Below are 18,736 nucleotides of genomic sequence, written 5' to 3' on the forward strand. Positions count from 1 at the left end.
AATAGGACTGATTAGAACAATAAACTAAATTCAACCCTTGTACGTCCCATTAATATATTATAACAGCTGGATACCGAATCACAAGATGGAGACCATTCTTCCCACGGATGTATTAATAAGGGGAAAGGGTAGGAGTAAAATGTCTGTATTGTGAGAATGTTTTCTCTTAACGTTAATATATTCATTTATTATATTTATTTTCCCCACTGAATGTTGCTCGCCTGGTGCACACGGCAAATTTGTTTTTTTTTCCGGGGTTGCTTCTGCGTTCTGGGGTCCACTGCACATGCGCACTAGGGGGCGGTGGGAGACAGCAGCCGAACTCTCTCAGGCTCCAGCGTCGAAATATCTCCCGTGCACACACTGACAAAGTAAAAATCACATGCAATTACAAACACACCTTTCATCTAGACAGGCTTTTATTAGCAGATGGAAATCGCCTCAAGGCGTTTTACAAACGATGAGCAAACGATGAACACATTTATTAGCACTTTTATTCTATTAATTCAAACTCTGTGTGTATGTACATGCACATGTGTGTCTGTGGATCTGTTCATGTTTGGTTGCTTAAATAGCTCTGCCCAATCCGTGCTACAGCTTCACCAGCTCCTGTGGAGTGTTGACCATGTCCATCCAGTGCTGCAGCTGAGGGCCTCTGGCGTACATGAAGGGCCCTAACACCAGCACTCCCAGTAGGACTGGAGGCTCTGGGAGAAAGATATATGAATAGCACTGTCAGTGTTTCAGATCTTATCTGCAGCAATATTAGGGGGACATATAGGTACAGTATATATAATATATAGACATATTGCACATAGTGTAAAAAGCATACGTGGACTTTCACCTCACCTTACAGGCCTCACTTTACCACTGTCTTCATTGATGCCTTTTTCCGTGCTCGTTTCAGGAGGCACCCCACTAAGCCACGGCCTGTCCCCATCTTAATCTATCAGTTCTATACAGCCTAGAACAGACTGTCAGAAAATTTTGTGATCTCCATTTGTGGGAGAGGGTGAGATCTCTCCCCACTGTCCTGGTTCCCCCTTGCAGTAGCATTGGTGTCATACCTCACTAGGCAGTTAGCATTAAGGGCCTTGCCCTAAGGACCCACAGCTGGAATTCACACCCTGAGAGGGAAGTGAACCCCGATCCTGCCATACCAAAGCCAGTGGTGCTAATCTCTGAAAATCTCTGAGTGGTTAGAGAGGTCAGTCCTGCTCAAAACCTTTTGGTAGCTAATATCTCTACACTGCTGCCAAAGCTGTTCAATGAGTCTGGGTCACGGGGGGCCTTGACAGCACCTCTCAACATTAAGAAAGGTTTTGGGGCAGAAATATTAAAAAAGGCACATACTGTAGCTTTAAGTGGTCTTGAGCCAAAAGAGTGAAGAAAAAATAAATACTGCACAAATTTTGAGATCACATTCTTTTAGTCAACAGTGAGAATAACTCTACAAACACTGATCACAAATTTAAGTACAAAGGTCTTCAAATAAAATCAAGGACCTCTTTTATAAAAATTTCAGCAGCACAATCTAGGGACTGAATCAGAGTTGCAATTTTTATCATTGTGACATTGCAGTTAGAAGTTGAATATGTTTTTCATGTCAATTTGGTTTCTGCCCTCAACATATGGATACATGTAATATACCCTTTTTCTATATAGTGCTCTTTGGTGGGATCTTGGTAGTCAGATCATCCTGAAGGACATCCCACTACTACTATAATCTTTGCAATATTTTCTTTTTGGTACCAAAGTCCAACACTTCATCTAGATGAGCTGCTGGCTGAGCATGTATTCCATATAGAAACTCGCCATATTCACATGCTTGGTCCATTGTTACATCACAATAAAAATATTGCTCGGTACTCTGGATGGTGAACATAGCACAACATATTTCTTAAGGCAGTAATGGTTACATACAAATTGTTTGGATATACGACAGTGTTCACAAAAGGTACACAATATAGGATCTCTATAATATATTCAACATAGATACCCAGAAAATAAACATCTACTTTTACACTACAAAAACTTTTGAGATTGCTATAGCTGGGACAGGGTTGCCATAGATATGCTGCTGTAGTGGGATTGTGTGTCTGTGTGTATGCTTGAAAGAATGAATGGATGATAAATGGGTGAAAAGATGACGAGCAGACTGGGTGGGCTCATCACGAGGCTCGACTGGCACTATTAGATTTTTTTTTCCCTTTTACAGCTAGCAAAATTTCATGACAACACCAACACTACGTCACAGGACCTTCATTTATTAATGCACCAATACAGAACATGTAGAATACAAGCTTTTTCAGGCTATAAATCTCTCAAAGGCACATTGTTTCAGTTAATTGGCCAAATTAATAAGAAATTAAATATGGCATCCACAAGTAGCTGTCAAATTCAACAAAATTCACACTGCAATGATTCCAGGTGCTACTCTTAGATGAAAAGTCCATTTCTGACAGTGCCGTTTTAAAGTCCAGCTCTCCTGCATAGTCATTCCTTTAAAGGCAATGTAAGAGATATTTTAGAGTTTAGAGGAAAATGAACACTGTAGTCTTCTCATCTCTCCACAGCAATCAGGTCAGTGGTTAAGGCTGGGCAGGAGGGAATCAAGAATATATTACATACTGTATAGAGTAGACTTTTAGCTGGACAGGAGTGGCTACTGCTAGTCAGCCACCAGATTAACAGGGAAGGCACAGGGAATGAGGGAAGGACTGTAAATGACCCATGAAAGCAAACTGGCAAAGAATGGCAGCACAAAAGCACAGAATACAAACATGTTCTCCCAGAAGCCTGCACACACACCAGACAGCCACACACTTGCCTTCAAACATCATCTACTGGCAAACCAGAAGCGTACACAGGGTGACCGAATGGGATGACATGATGTTAAACTCATAGCAATACTGTGTATGAAGTGTTGTCTATTGAGTCCACAGATGGTTAGCTAAGGTGGCGTGCTGTGGCTCGCGGTAAGTGTGTGCAGATTTAAACTTGTCCTGGGCTGCTTGGCGGGCGGTTCTATCGACTCCTTCTCATCGACTGCACTCAGAGAGCTGGACTGCAGCACAAGATCCCCGCTCTCCTCATCACTCTCCTCTTCTTCATCATCCTCCTCTTCTTCTAATGGGCAAAGGCAGTAACATGACAATGAGTGATCATATAAGAGAACCTGGAGCAAAACCTAAAAAAAATGATGGCGAGATTTAGCCTCACTTGGGTGCTGAGGCTTCCCAGCCAATAGTTTCACCAAAAGGTTCATCTCATGAAGCCTTTAAGAGCTCACGATTACTACTGACATCTAGTGGACAGATTGTGTAGCACAAACCCTGAAGCATCACAAGGACCATGATGCACTGCGCAATTATTATGGACATGGAGCGGCCACAAATGTTAGTTGTCACTGAAGTAATAATTAAGCTATACAGACATATTTGTGAACAGTAAAAATGCTTACTTAAGAGTCAGTCCAAAATGTTCACAAATAGAGAAAGTCCTCTTTATCTGCATTTCAGAAAAGACACTGTCTGACAAGTGTCATGCTACTAGAGGCATGCAGTGTGCTGACAGGAGTAGAAAGCGTGATCCTGGTGAACAAGCCTTTACTCAATTAATTACTCATGTGATTCCGATAAAACAAGGCCTTGTTTTTCATTGGTCACATGACAATTAGGAAAATGACAAGCTCTGAAGCGAGGCTTCATTTGGAAATGACCCCTCTGCTGGACACAAGCTTTGACACTTAGGTGTCACACATAACATCGCTACTCGAAACTCAACATAACTGTGAGGACAGTCACACTGAGTTTACCTTTCTCCGGGTCTGGAGAGATTCGGCTCTTGATGGCGCTGGCAAACTGCAAAACAGAGTAACACATTTATAAACACTCATCACCAAATGACAAGTGCACTATGTGAGTGAGTGTGCATGCAGACACATACTTCTCCCATGACCGCAATGGGTGTCTCTCCTTTAGCCTGGGCCACCCTGTGCTCTATCAGGTAGTACATATACTCATCATACAGCAAGCGGATCAAGTGAAAGGAGCCAAAACTGGCAGCGCTGCGCAGAGTCAGGTCCCGGATTACCATAGAACTGGTGAGAAAGCAGAGAGCATGTAGAAGATTTATCTTCAACAGAAAGCTGCATCGTTCACTTGGAGCTCCATTCTTACATGTAACTTTGTCCCTTTTCCCCTACCTATAAAAGGACCAGTTGAGCAGGAAGACCTTTGCAGCCTTTGGTAAGGCCACAGGGTTTTGCTCATAGGGCTTTAGGACCTGGGAGACGACACCATCCAGCCAGGTAGCCCACTGCTCCAGGGAGTTTTGCTGCTGCAGAGTCATTTTAAAGTCTTGCTCCAGCCTCTGGACTACACGGTCTTCACACTGACACACCCAGGACGCCTGTTCCTGAGGGCAACAGTATCAGGCTTCGAATCAATTTCACTTTCATTCAACACTGGAAATTAACAGATGGGAGACAGACAGTTGTACAAACCTGTACATTAGTGAAATCAACCCGGTTGAGGTCGGAGAGCATCTGGTTGATCTGGGCTGAGTTCTGGAGGACAGCACGTGCTGCCTGGGCCAGGTGGTTCAGGCTGGTGTAGCGACGCAGTGTTTGGGAGAAGGAGCCTACACACACCACCTGAAGGAACGGACAAGAAGAAAGTAATAAAATGTCAGGAAGGGGGCACAATAAAGCCTTGGCACTAAACAGCATCAAGAACACTGGTTCAAATGTGTAAAATAATAATAATCCATCCATCTTCTTCCACTTATCCGAGATCAGGTCATGGTGGCAACAGGTTCAGTGAAGCAGTCCAGACGTCCCTCTCCCTGGCAACGTGTTCCAGCTCCTCTGATGGGAGTCTGAGGTGTTCCCAGGCCAGGTGAGATGTATAATCTCTCCAGCGTGTTCTAGGTCTACACCAGGGTCTCCTACCAGCTTGACGCTCCAAAGGGAGGCACCCTGGAGTCATCCTGATAAGATGTTTGAGCCACCCCAACTGGCTCCTTTCAATGTGAAGGAGCAGCGGTTCTACTCCGAGCCCCTCCCATATGTCTGAACTCTGCATGCTATCTCTAAGGCTAAGTCCAGCCACTATGTGAAGGAAACTCATTCCGGCTGCTTGTACTTGCAATCTTATTGTATCGGTCACCACCCACAGCTCATGACCATAGGTGAGGTTTGGAGGGTAGACTGAGTGGTAAATTGAGACCTTTCCATTGCACCACAGCGGCCTGGTACAATGTCCATTACTGCTGATGCTGCCCCTGTCTGCCTGTCAACCTCACACTTGATTTAAACTTCACTCGTGAGCAAGACCCCGAGATACTTAAACTCCTAAACTCTCAACTCACTCCCAACCCTAATAATAACAGTTATTATTATTATGTTGCTAAACAACATAATCAAAACTATCACATGACAATAAAATAAAAGGTAAAATCAATATGCAGTAATTAAAACAAGTCTAAACAAAACTTAATTGTAAAAAAATCACTGAGATAGACAATACATCAAAATACATAACAGACCATAAATTTAATAATATATCACACTGACAGCTTTTAGGTCCACTACACCTTACTGGAAGTTAAGTAAATGCCATAGATCAAAAATGGGTTTTAAGATTAGTTTTAAAAACAAAGAGGGTGCCATCCTCACACACTGGGGCAGCTCAATACAGACCAAGACTGATGATACAGTAAGATCCCATCACCTAGGTCACATTTGGAGGTAGTCTGGGACATGTGTTTACAAGCATGATGAACCTTTCAAACTTTGTCCTTGTCTTTTTTTTTTTTAAATATATATCCTGACTGCATCTACTGCAACTGCCACCTATAGCTGTGTGGCAAAAACACGAATGGATGTTTTTTCTGTTTAGTCACAGTTTCCAACAGATACTGTATGAGTGGGAGGTGAACCTGAATCAAAACTAGTCACTCAGGACACATTTAGGATAAATTCTCATTCCAAACATGGGTTGTCTGAGTCTAGATATCATCAGAGAAATTGCTGCCATCTGGTTATGTACAGTTCTGAAACAAAGACCAAAATAGATGCAGAGGTCAGTCTTGATATCCAGTCCATCTGTAAGCACACAAATACCTTTATGCGAACCATCTCCTCTGGGATGTTCATCATGGCGCCTGTCAACCAGTTTTCCAGACTCTTGGCAAAGTTACGGATGGCCTGAGTTAAGGCACCTGAGGCATTGATGGTGGTGATGTGGAGAGGAGACAAACATAATTTAAAGACATTTAAAAAGCAATGTTCTCCAACAATCTTCCTTTTTCACATTTACCCTCTTTTTACTTTTGATGATTTTGATTCTTCATTAACTTCACTGCTACTGTATATGAAAATGTTTTATCACTGTTCCCTTTTGACAAACTCTATAAATTCACAGTATAACCTTTACACACAGTATACAATCAAATGCATGAATACAACTGAAATGAAGGTCATTCAGTTTCGGGTCACAGACGTCTGTCTTCTGAACTCTTACTAACTTACTAGGGATGGGTCTCAGTACATCAGGGATGAGAATCTCCACCAAGGTCTGGTAGAGCACGTTGTCGCACTCTCTCGTCCAGCGCAGCACTGGCTCAAACTTACACAGCACCACCAGGCATGATTTGGGCAGACGCTTCTCGGACTCATTGTGCCTGGTAGAGGTTGTTGTAGCAGTTGATGAAATATATAGCTATTACTTCTTTTATCAGATTGTTTCACATGGGCTTGTAACACTTACAGGTTCAGTGATTCCGTCTCATTACTCTGGCTGAACCTCCAGAAGGATTTCCACAGTGTCTCCACAAGAGTGAACTGAAGATTGATCATCACGTCCAGAATAGCCTGTGGGCAGCGCATTAACAACTGTGAGGGGTGTACATCTTCACAATTGTGGCCTTTTTCTGCTTGGCCTGTTGTTAGAGCTTAAATCACTGTACGCTAGACAATAAATCCACTTCACCTTTATATAAGACAGCTGAATGTTATTCAAACATACACCTTTCAGTACTACAGAAAGGTGTACGACCAAGTGCACAATGTGTGGAGAACAAACTGACTTATGAAGTCACAAACTGTCCTAAAACTGTACAGTGCAATAAAAACAAGCACACATACATGGCAATTTACACTATTCTGATTATTGTTAAGGGTCCACAGCTACGTACCTCACAGTGTTCTCTGTAGAGAGTCTGAAAAGCCTTGAGGTGTTCTAACAGGATCCCATCAGGTAGGGTCTGGTCCTGCAGATCCATGTCCACAACGTCTGGCAGTGGCCGTGAAGCCTCTACACAAGATATAACACATACATAAGTACAAGCAGACTAACAGAGGGAATATAGACTGAAACAGTAGAGTCTACTGTTTCACGTGACAGACCCAGTCATTACCGTTTTGCCACTAGGGTTGCAACGGTATGAGATTAGGCTCATTTGAGATGAACTGCGCCTCGCCTGGTTATTCTATGCGACAAGGAGAGTGATCAAATGCTGATCTATGCTGATCTCCATACTACTGCTTAAATACTGTGCATGAAAATGCATATGGGCTACATTTTTCATATAAAACAGTCATCATATCAGTTTGCTGCTGTATGTGAGCTGAACCAGGCTTGATATGAAACTACCTAAATTCATAATCATTGCTGATCTGTCAGATATTTAGCCTGCCACTGCTTCACCTCTGTACAGATGTCATTGTAAGAATCTGCACATCCCACTTTCCAAAGGCTTCTGTGTCACTTAATTAATACTTCCCTAATTAAATCAGTTCATATTGTAAAGCAGAACTATCACAGACTGTCTGCAGTGAATGAGAGCTGTATGTAATATACTGTACGCTGATGTAGCCTACTCTGTTACAAGTTAAAGTCCTGCATTGAAAATGTTAGGTAAAATCAAATATTATCATGCAAATGTGCATATACATCCTATACTAACATATATTATAACATCACATTAACAGCCTGTCACTCATGCTTTAATGAAAAAGCAGGACTTGTTCTAGTTTGTTGAAGTGGAGCTCTGCTGAACTATTGTGTATCCAAGTGCAACATTATTTTAATTACGGATTAAACTGCTGATTATTTTCTCCGTTAATCGATTGGCTGGTTTGCAAAATGTCTGACAACAATGAGAAATGCTGTCAAGATGCTCTATAGGATTATCAAAATAGTTGCTAATTTACTGTAGGTGCACAACAGCGCTGCCAGACTGCTCCTCTGTACCGTCACTCACACACAGTGACTTCTGTCAGTGCCCAGAGCCGGTGTTGCCCGAGAAAGTTTGTGTGTTTCTGGGGTCACATCAGATCAGTGTGAGTCCATTTGTAAATCTGAGGTTAGCAAATGAACAGACAATGTGGAAAATAATTTTGATAGTGCATTTTATGACATTTATATGCTCACATGTTGTATTGTTTGGGATTAAAGTAATAAACGGGACACATACTTTGATCTGCATGAAGGGATGGTGTTTTCAAAGGTGTTTGTTTTTTTTGACATATCCAAAGTAATCCTGCACTGCTGATTTTAATTTCTTTTTTGGTGGATGGAGTTTGGTGATATCAGCCTCCTTCTCTCTGCCATTTGTCTGCTGCATGTGTGTTTGAGGCACCCATTGCAGAGTCTGACGGGCAGTCGGGGAAGAAAGGTGCACACGCGTTGCATTTTTTCATCAATACTGGTATTAAGGATGTGCATGGTATGTTTAACCATCAGTTTTAATAACATGGTATACTGTGAAACACGGATACCGCTACAACCCTAGTTACCACAGCTCATTACAGCATAATAACCAACAGTGCAATCGGAAATGAAAGCCTGGATTATATGAAAACGGGTCCTTTAAAAAAATCTTGCAATAAGAGACTGTGTACTGCTAAGAAACAATGGTGATAACTATGTAGGGTGCTGGTGTTCCTCACCCAGAAACTGCTGATACTGTTGCACCTGCGCTGAAATATCACAGAGTGCTGCCGCCTGTTGACCTGCACCGCCCAGTGTTCCATTGGCGATCCCCTGTGTCTTCTGAACTGGCTTTATCCTGTTGGACAGAGGGCCCATCATTCAGGGAGACAAAGAGGGAAAATGCATGTTATGCTGTAACTGGTGCACTGGAAAAAACAGCCCCAAGAAAATCATAAGCAAAACAACTCTTATATATTGCTGTTTGAATGGATCATTTAGTGCAAAGATACACTTAGGCCCTGTTCATTTTTAGCAATATAATATGTATAGGTGATCTAATCACTTGTGGGCAGCTTAAGACGCATGTGTTAATGCAACCAAAATTCAGAGAGAACATACTGTAACTCAGGCACAGCTTAAAAGAAATAAAAGCAGGTGATGCTATACAGTCATTTCATACTATATTTACAGGTTCTCAAAAATAATGCTAAAATGACACATTTCATATTAGTAGAGGTCCATGTATGGATACCTGTTTTTCTGTGAGAATGGCTGCTGCCTCATCGCCATGTGCTGCTGTTCATCCATCAATCTGAGTAGAGGGGAACCAGATTTGATCCTCAGGCCATAGTAGTGGTATTTAGAGTTCCCTCTGAAACACACAGAAAAAAGTTGAAAATGACCTGAGTCACTGGAGCAGCAAAATCAAGGTGTGTGTGTGTGTTTTGGGTGTATATACCTCGTGCCTAATCTCCGTGTACGTAGCCCCATGAAAACAGACCTGATGAGTTTGCCAAAAGATGCAGCATTAACAGGTTCTAGTTTCTGCTCCTGGCAGTGCAGCAGGTAGTGGTAGTAGAGGGTGCAGCGAGGTAAACTCACCCCCTCTGCCCCTTCGTAATTATCACAGAGCCACTGTACCTAGGGATGGTGGATGATCGCAGAATTCAATTTTATGAAACTTCTTGTCATAAATTATAACATGAAAACATTTCTGAGTACTCACAGTAGCAGGTGGAGCACGAGAGTTAGGGCTAGTGTAACTTTGTCCTCCTCCTCCTCCTCCACCTCCTCCACCTGTTGCTGCTGCTGCTGCTGCTCCTCCTCCTCCTAATGCATAACCTCCCTGAATGACATAGCCTGCTCCACCCGCCGCAGCTGTCCCACTGCTGGCTCCTCCTGTTGCCACAGAAACCGGCTGCGAGGTCACAGAGCTGGTGATGTCTGAGTCAGAGCTGGGTGTGGCCTCGTAGTAGGTGGAGGAGGAGGTGGGAGGAGTCTGGGAATAGAGGGGCGAGTCGGAGAAAGGGTAGCTGTTCGATCGACTGGACAACAACAAAAAAAGATATACAAAGGCACGCACAAACACACAGCGAAACATGTAAATACAGAACAGGCACAGCTGTGTGACCAGGAAAGTTGCAAGATGTGTGACAGCAGTTTCCTCCCTACTCACATGGTGGATGTGGTGAACGTTGCATCTCCTGCTCCATCTACATACTGCACCTGGCCAGAGTACACGTGCTCCACCTGAACAACATGCAACGTGAAGACTTAAAGTAGTGTTCAAGAAGAAACACAATACTTATATTATAATGTTATGTTGTTATAGTGAACCTGTTAGCACACAGCTGTCTATTCACACATTCAGCAGATATAGAGCAACATTAGCATTCATTCAGAACCCTACTCCTGTTCAAGGGATAAATATAAGCTCAGTAATCCTCCTATTAGTTCTATTTTGAGCCTGTTCCTGCTGCTGTCATAAACTATGTGGACCAGAGCAGTGAAAGTGCACCAAAACGTTAAAGCTGGGGAACGTACAGCCAAAACAATGAGCTGAAAGAAGAAGAAGTAAGGCAAACAGCAGAGTTGGATGATAATTCTTGAAGGATTCATTAGAAGTAGCCCCTTTAAAATTATATGTAGTTTGTTAATATAAAATCATAACTTACAGCTTTTTAAACTTTAGCAGACTAACACCTAGCCTGTAACAGCAGTGAAAGAAGGTGTGCTGTGCAGTACATAAGAGGGTTTTTGTTCAGAGGAAGGGCTGAGGAGGTACAAGTTCCAAAACAGTTCACCATTATTCACAGTTGTTATACACACATCGAAGCCAAGTTACTGACTAAACCTCTTAGCAGGCATGTTCATTTAGGGATAGGTACTGAGGAAGACAATTAGGTGAAATTGGCAGGGTTGTAATCTGCCATTAAAGATGAATTTAAGTGGTGTGGTATGACCAATCACATAACAACATAGTGTTCAGGTATATTCCAAACAGTCATGGGGTGGCAGGGATGAGCATGAGAATGAAAAATGAAGAGGGTTGACAGATGTGGAGAGACATGCAAAGCTGGAGGGACAGTATTTTACTTTTTAAGGCACAAAGGGCTTTCTCTCCAGCATCCTTCTACTACCATTAGCAATGAACATATGACATTGCCTCCACACTTGAATTGAATGTATTTATTATTATTCTCTTACACTGTAAGATTAAATGCCTTGTGTATGTCTGTTTACCTCACGGTTAATGTGCACAGACTGTAGACTGTTGGTGTGGCCTGCCTGAATCCTCTTGGCTGCCTGCGACACCGCTTGCAACACTGACCTCTGCTGATGAGTAAAGCCACAGTGTCGGATAAAATTTTGATCAGCGCTCGACCCTTTGTTGTAGCCAGCTCCTACATGGTGACAATGACAGATTCGTGGGTCTGCATATGTGTTCAAGTCTCACCTGTGGGGTGGTCTGGACTGGCTGGACCACCTGAGTTGGAACACCGTGGGCAGGTGGGCTGGAGTCTGACAGACTGTCACTGGAGTGAACAGAACCATCTAGGGATGGCACATGGATGGTGAGGAAGAGAAGTTCCATCAGATCATCAAGTAAAACTCAAAAGAAAAAGCCAATCACCATCAGCACAAGTTCAGTACTCACGACATACTGCTTCCAAATCGTAATAACAGCCACCGCAGAACATCCTGCAACTAAGTTGTTGTTTTTTTTAACTTAACTGAAGAAAGACTGACAGTAAAGAGGAGGAAGAGTGTGTCTGTCTCAACTCTGTGTTCATCCTTATATCTCGTATGCAGAAGGACAGCCTTGGACAGCTAATCTCCCCAGATGGAGAGAGAAATCCCTCCATCTTGTAAACAAGCAGATCAGATGAGAGAGGGAAATGAGAGATACATGAGGGATGAAGGAAAGAGGGAGAAAACAGAGGATGGAGAGTGGGCAGAGGAGAGTGTAATATTCACTTATATATATATATATATACCCTTCAGGTGAGAAAACATCTTACTTTAACTGATTTGCATGGTCCTGCTCCGACTTCGACCAAGGTCTACTGCTGTAAACACACCTGTAGTTACGCAGGCGCCAGCACAACTCTGATTCTGTCTCTCCTCAAATGCATGTTCATTTTGACTGAATGTTTCTTCCTTACTTCCACCTGCCAGTTTGGCAAATTAACAACTTTAAGTAATAACTCTTTTATTAGATGGGAGGAACTTAAAGTAACATGATGTTTCCGCACAAGCTGGCTGCTGTCTGCAGATTCAACCAGTTAGATCTAGTTACTGGTGGCTACTTTTATACCTCGATGCCACTAAATTTCAGGTTTAAGATTGGAAAAGCCTAACAAGGTTATTGATCGAACATAATAATTCTAGTGAAACTGCTACATGTAAGCCATTGTAGTTTATAACTTTGTTTCCTTTCACTAGTTTGAAACCGTAAAGTATAACTGCTATTGACAAGTGTAGGTGCAACTCACCAGAACACAAAACTCTGGAACATGCACACATAACAGGTAATCATGATCTGGCTGACGAGAAATAAAGGTTGTTTTGGCATATTAATCATACAGAAATGTAGACAGTGCTGAAAATATTAGTTGATTCATCAGAATTGAAGCAGCCTTTTGAGTGACAAACAAAATATCTTATAGAACATGACCAGAGGCCTTTGACTTAGCACTTCTGGACATACCATGGACATACAGACATATTTAATTAATGAATCAGTCAACTGACTGAAAATGCCTATTGCATTTCAATCATATATTATTTGTCTGATCCACTGTTATCTGCGGTGGCCCCTATGGACAAACATATTCAAGAAATAAATACAGAAACACACAATATGAGACAAATTTACCAGAAGCACACAAACTAGTATACTCTACCAGAAGTGCTCCAGGACACAAGGCATGGTGAAGAGCTCAATTTGAACAAGCAGCAACATTAGAAATATTTGCTTCGTAGACTTCATATACTTAACCTAACCCTTTATTATGTTTTATTACTGTTGGAAAAATGCATGTGTCATGCATAAAGTACATGTCCTAACCGACTTGCCAAATCAAGAGTTTATTAACATGACAACCTAACTGTATGCAAACCTCTGACTTCAACTGTATATAGCTTTATTTTATGTGGATAACAAGGGTATCTTTTACTACAGTGACTGTTAATTTGATTTTCCATTATCTATATCAGTTATCGTTTGGAGGGTCGCAGGAGGCTGGAGCCAATCCCAGCTGACACTGTGCAAGAGGCGGGGTACACCCTGGACAGGTCGCCAGTCTATCACAGGGCTGACACATAGAGACACAGACACCCACTCACACTTATGAGGTATAACCTGCATGTCTTTGGACGGTGGGAGAAAGCTGGGATACCTGGACTCGCACAGGCGCAGGGAGAACATGCAAACTCCACACGCAAAGGCACTGGAGTGGCCATTAAATTTGAATACAGAACCTTTTTTGCTGTGAGGCAACAGAGCAAACCACACTGTGTCCCCAGTGACCACAGGCCCGCAGTAATTAACTAATTTTGGGGTTTTCACTTTTGGTCAGGGAAAAAAAAAAATCAGTTTTAAGATGTCACTATAGACTCTGGTAAATGCTGGCCATGTATTTTTTGTCTGTTTTATACCAACATGTATTGGGCGAACATTAAAAAAATTATAGTAACTGAAAATGAAAATAATTATTGATATGGTAAATTTCAATTAGAAAACTATCATGTCTGCTAGTTTAACAGGTAAAGCCCAACTAACCTGCTGCACAAATAACTTGGATAAACTCTAGGCTAAGCAGAAAAACCTTTTTGCCCTTTTTAAATGTTACATTATACCTTCTATTCTATTTTGGGCTCTTCAAAAAAATCGGTCTATTAGTGTTAAAAGTATCTAAACCTTGTGTATTATGCAACACAATATACTGTATTGCAAATTCAATAGAAATTTTAACATACATTATTCTAGCCTGCTCTCAAAAATGCAAATACATTAAACAGAGGCACAGGAATGGGTTAGCTGCATAACTGTGCTGACTAAAACCCAGCTTTTTCCACTGCAATGCAAATTTCAGATATAAGGGAATTGTTAATAAGTAGTTCCTCAGCTAACGTAGCAGTCCTGCTCCATGAGAACAAGACAAGCCTGTGGGTGAGAGTGCACAGTGTTATTTGACACTAGCAGGCATAAAGATCTACGAATAGACAGCCCTAAAATAAACATACAGATAACATTAATATTAGGGTTGATTCTCTCTCTACTAGTTAACACCACACTTTAAAATACCAACATCCATCCTTATGACTGGGCATCACTTTTCTTTTACTTCAGGATACTTTTGTGCAGTGGCATAATTTAATTTAAACTAATATCTCAAAAAGGTCCAAAGCCTTCCACACACACATTACATTAGCTGCCATAAACACTGGCTTATCTAATTTTAATACCACCAAAGGAACTGTAAACTAATATAATATAAAAAATAATATAACATAATTATACCACCATCTTTCTAGAACATCAAAAGCAGCAGAGTAAAGAAAAAGTCAGGCTCCATTCATCAGCCATCCACGCTCCCATGGTGGAGACTACTCAGCCTAGCAACCAAGTCCATCAGCTTATTTTGTCCTCATAATATATGCACCACCCAACCAGACAGGCAAACTACATTAGTGGTTCAACCCTGGTTGGATTTAACTCTCTGCTGGTCTTCATTCAAGCCATCTAAGCAGAGACTATTTTAAAGATGCCATGCAAATACACAGGGCAGAAAATTTACCCTGAACTAAACGTTGTCATCATCATAAATAACATTATAAGAAGTTTGTTTCAGGTAAGCACTTAAATAATTCCTCAAATGTCTGTGGATATCATGTTTTGGTGCAAACTGGGGCTTTATAGTTAAACATTTTGATGAGCAAGTGAAAGCTTGACTTGGAATAAAGATAAGGGACATTTATCAGTTGATTAATGTAAAATTCAGGAAAAAGCAGACTTACAGGAAGCTTGCTCAGACTACATGCCACATTTTGCCCTCCAGCTGCTTATGTGAGCTAGAAAGTATCTGTTATGTGTGTGTGAAAAGTATGCATTATGCAGGTATCTGTCAGTCCTTCGTAAGTTTCTCACCTGTAACAGTTACTATGATATACTGTGGCGAGCTTCTCTGACCATTACTCTTCTGGGCCACAGAGTGCTGGATTTCAGGGGTTACATAGTGCTGCGTGGGAGTGGTCAGAACCACTGCCTTCTGGCTCTGGGCCTGGGTGGGAGGTGCTTGAGAGCAAAGTGCATCCTGTCCTGTTTTGGATGCAGTGGCTGATTTGTTAGCTGTAGTAATGGTTCCAGAAGTTGGTGGAATCTCAGACAGGAAGCGTGCTGTCTTTGCGGATGAGGGTGTGGTGGCAGCAGATGTTGCTATAGTTACAGTGTTGGTCTGCTGAGGCTGAAGGTCTCCCGAGTATCTAGAAGTTGCCATGGCAACCAATACTTTCAGGCACTAGTGCTGTGGATAAAAAAAAGACAACTCTCATTAATGAAAGTGCTACAAATGTACATAAAAACAACCTTTGTATTATTATTTCATCTCTCTACATTCTGGCTGAATAAAACGTGTGTGTGTGTGTGTGTGTGTGTTTGAAACATAATCCAGAGGAGGAAGTAAGGCTTTTGTCTGAGACTAAGCAGTAGCTGAGAGCCTTTCCTGTTTGGTTTGATCTTAAGCACCATAAGTGAAGCAATGGATTCAATTTCAGTTAATTTCCATTAAATCTGGGGGGAAATGGGTTAAACCACAGGTTAACCATGCAAAGTGCTATAGCCTTCCCACTAGAGAAAGCCACTCCTGCGAAACCAGCAGCAAACAAGACAATCATCAAGCACACCATGTTCACGGGTGTGACTTGTCAAATACAATGTCAGACCAAAAACTTTTTCAAAGTCACACAAACATTATGAAACTACATACTACACATATGGCTCCGCGTTTATATCTAAACTGACTCGGTTGCGAAAGCAGTTTTATGAGGTTTTCTGTATCTAATGTTTCTGGATCGCTTGCTTGAAAAGTGAGAAAGCGAGAGTGATAGCTTCGCCAGCTAGCAGCTCACGTTGTGACGTTGAGGAGCACTAGCTAGTTGCTACGGTAGCTACTCATGATTGATAGTCAATAAATCTACGACCACACCATTAACCACAATTAATTCTAATTTCGTAGTATTCAAAACTGCAAGAAACAGTTGGAACGGTCTGACAAATTAGCTAAAAAGTACGGTTAGCACTACAACACACCCGCCATCTTGAGCTCTTATCAAAAATCTGACATCGCCATAACAACGGTCTGCATTTGGAAAGAAGCTAGCAACCACTTTCATCACCAACACGCTAGACCACTTTCAGGTTAAGGCTGACGACTGTACAAACAAGAACACGCATATAATTTAGAGGAAATCAAACAATGGTTCTGAGATATTTTACTTTTTCACCTCTAGTTTATCCCAGTACTGTCCGTTTTAGTCGTTAAAAGTTTTTTTCCCTTAGATTTTGGTTGTTATTGTTGACTCCCGTTGCTTGGTTCTTGTCGCCAGGACTACCGTGACTATGGCGCCTTGCCTTCACCGGGGCAACTGTTGCTACCCTCTTGTCATCGCTCCGCCCTACACTAAATCCTGATTCGCTGACCTGGGAGGTGGTCGTAGCGTTAGGAAAGCAACCGATCGTTGATTGGTAGACAGTCCCTGTCTGTCACTTCTGCCAGAGCCTAACGTCAACATTCCCACTTTTAATGATACTTCTTTACATTACAAAGAACGTCAGGCTGATAGGTGGACAACGATGTAATATTACTTGGAAAATGTTATACCACCGATTATCTCCAGCCACCTCCATACACTCATATACAGTAAATAATTAAAATTGCCCAATATTGAGTTTTACATCTGATTTGTGTCACTGCAGTATCACCAGGTGTCCTCAGAAATCTATATATAGTATGTATGTATGAATGTGTGTGGGTGTGGGGATATGTGTGTTTCTTGTGGAGAACAACTATGTACAGCACCCTTGTTGTCCTTGGTGTGAATGGATAATGATCTCCATCTTTGGTGTGAATGGATAATGATCTCCATCCAGTGCCCAGCAGAGCAGATAGTGCTCTGAGACCCAGACTGCGCTGGCCACACATAGCTCTGCCCAAAATTATTTAAGAGACAGAAAGGCCAATAAAAGGTCACAGATGATTAGATAGCCAGGAGCTCTGCTAACATCACGTCTGGCATCATCTGCAATTTAATCATAACTTTTCTTTTTCTCTGTCTGCATTGTTGCCCCTAAAGGTCTCTGGTCTTATCTCTAGGTGTGACGAAAAGTGGAGATGAGTTGAAGTCCCTCTCTGAGATGCTGTAGCCTATATAAGGTAGGGACCTGTCCAGGAAAAAACACACACCACAGACACAAGCAATTTCCAGCCTCTGACACACCTTTGCCATCTTTTAATTCTTACCATGTCAAAGGCAGCACTCTTGACCTTGGGCTTGCTGGTGGCACTCATAGACAGGGTGCACTCCAGTGATGACCATCCCTCTTTCTATGGGGTAAAACTTTGTGGAAGAGAATTCATACGAGCTGTCATCTTTACCTGTGGTGGTTCTCGCTGGAGGAGAAACATAGGGGACTCAGGTAAGATTGTGTGTGGAGGATGTGCCCGGTTACCTAAAGCTAAAATGCAATATTAAGAATTTTACCCTTCCTTCTTATCAGCTGTTATTGGAGAGGAGGCCTTTGACCCATGGAACACAAATCCCATCCCTCAACTTGGCAGCGAACAGGATCCTGCAAAGCTGGAAGACCAAACATTAGATGTGACGTCTATGGCTGCTGAATTCAGCTGCTCAGCTCGCTCGCCAATCTCAGAGGAGGTGCTGCAAAGTGCAGATAGGAAAGAACGGGATGTAGTGGTCGGACTGTCCAATGCCTGCTGCAAGTGGGGCTGTAGCAAGAGTGAAATCAGCTCTCTGTGCTGAATCTACTTTCTTATCTTTTCTTGTCACTAATACACCAAGGATCTACTCTTTTCCAATGTGGTTCCTCAATTTCTTCACACTTACAGAATTTTTCTAATTATCCATCCCATCCAACACACCATCCATGTATTGACTATTGATACAGGAATGTGTATTCACAATGTGTTTACTGTGATTATCACTGATTGATACATGTGTTTAATAAAACTTTCTGTAGTTCTGTAGTTGTTATGAAAGTCTTTGTTCCCCTATAAAATATACAGTTAAATGTTTCATGCTGTTAGAGCACTTTCACTTTTGCAAAACCTTGTTTCACAATCATAGTCTTTCTTGACAGTTGTTTTGAAATAAAGGAAACAGTGGTGACTATCATTAGGCTACACAGAGTGTCCTAATACTGAGTGGCTTCTGGTTTCTATGGGCGCAAACTATATATGAACAGAGCAGCACTGAAATCCAGTGTGAGGCTATCT

General features: G+C 41.9%; 2 protein-coding genes across 9 annotated transcripts; one reads left to right on the top strand and one right to left on the bottom strand.

Annotated features, from left to right (window-relative positions):
- Nucleotides 1-2,251: 2,251 nt before the first annotated feature.
- Nucleotides 2,252-17,817, bottom strand: rfx1b (regulatory factor X, 1b (influences HLA class II expression)). Of its 8 annotated transcripts, none has more exons than XM_020596047.1 (18): nt 17,744-17,817; nt 15,373-15,748; nt 11,677-11,774; nt 11,463-11,555; nt 10,396-10,469; nt 9,946-10,264; nt 9,679-9,860; nt 9,472-9,591; nt 8,957-9,075; nt 7,201-7,319; nt 6,774-6,877; nt 6,536-6,687; nt 6,128-6,225; nt 4,508-4,657; nt 4,208-4,419; nt 3,949-4,102; nt 3,818-3,863; nt 2,252-3,129 (listed from the first exon to the last, which is right to left on the bottom strand). In XM_020596047.1, exons 2-18 carry the CDS (start codon nt 15,719-15,721, stop codon nt 2,954-2,956), a joined length of 2,565 nt encoding a protein of 854 aa, XP_020451703.1. In that variant the 5' UTR covers nt 15,722-15,748; nt 17,744-17,817; the 3' UTR covers nt 2,252-2,953. The 8 variants fall into 8 exon arrangements, with proteins under 8 accessions (XP_020451703.1, XP_020451700.1, XP_020451705.1 ...); XM_020596044.1 differs by lacking the exon at nt 17,744-17,817 and adding an exon at nt 16,728-16,883; XM_020596049.1 differs by lacking the exon at nt 17,744-17,817 and adding an exon at nt 16,728-16,882 and having other exon boundaries at nt 11,463-11,552.
- On the top strand, nt 17,745-18,399 carry rln3b (relaxin 3b). Its single transcript, XM_020596052.1, has 2 exons — nt 17,745-17,919; nt 18,001-18,399. The coding sequence occupies exons 1-2, from the start codon at nt 17,745-17,747 to the stop codon at nt 18,261-18,263; spliced, it is 438 nt and encodes a 145-aa protein (XP_020451708.1). The 3' UTR covers nt 18,264-18,399.
- Nucleotides 18,400-18,736: the final 337 nt, after the last annotated feature.

This window comes from Monopterus albus, unplaced genomic scaffold (assembly GCF_001952655.1).
Source record: "Monopterus albus unplaced genomic scaffold, M_albus_1.0 scaffold29.1, whole genome shotgun sequence".
Taxonomy (NCBI): domain Eukaryota; kingdom Metazoa; phylum Chordata; class Actinopteri; order Synbranchiformes; family Synbranchidae; genus Monopterus; species Monopterus albus.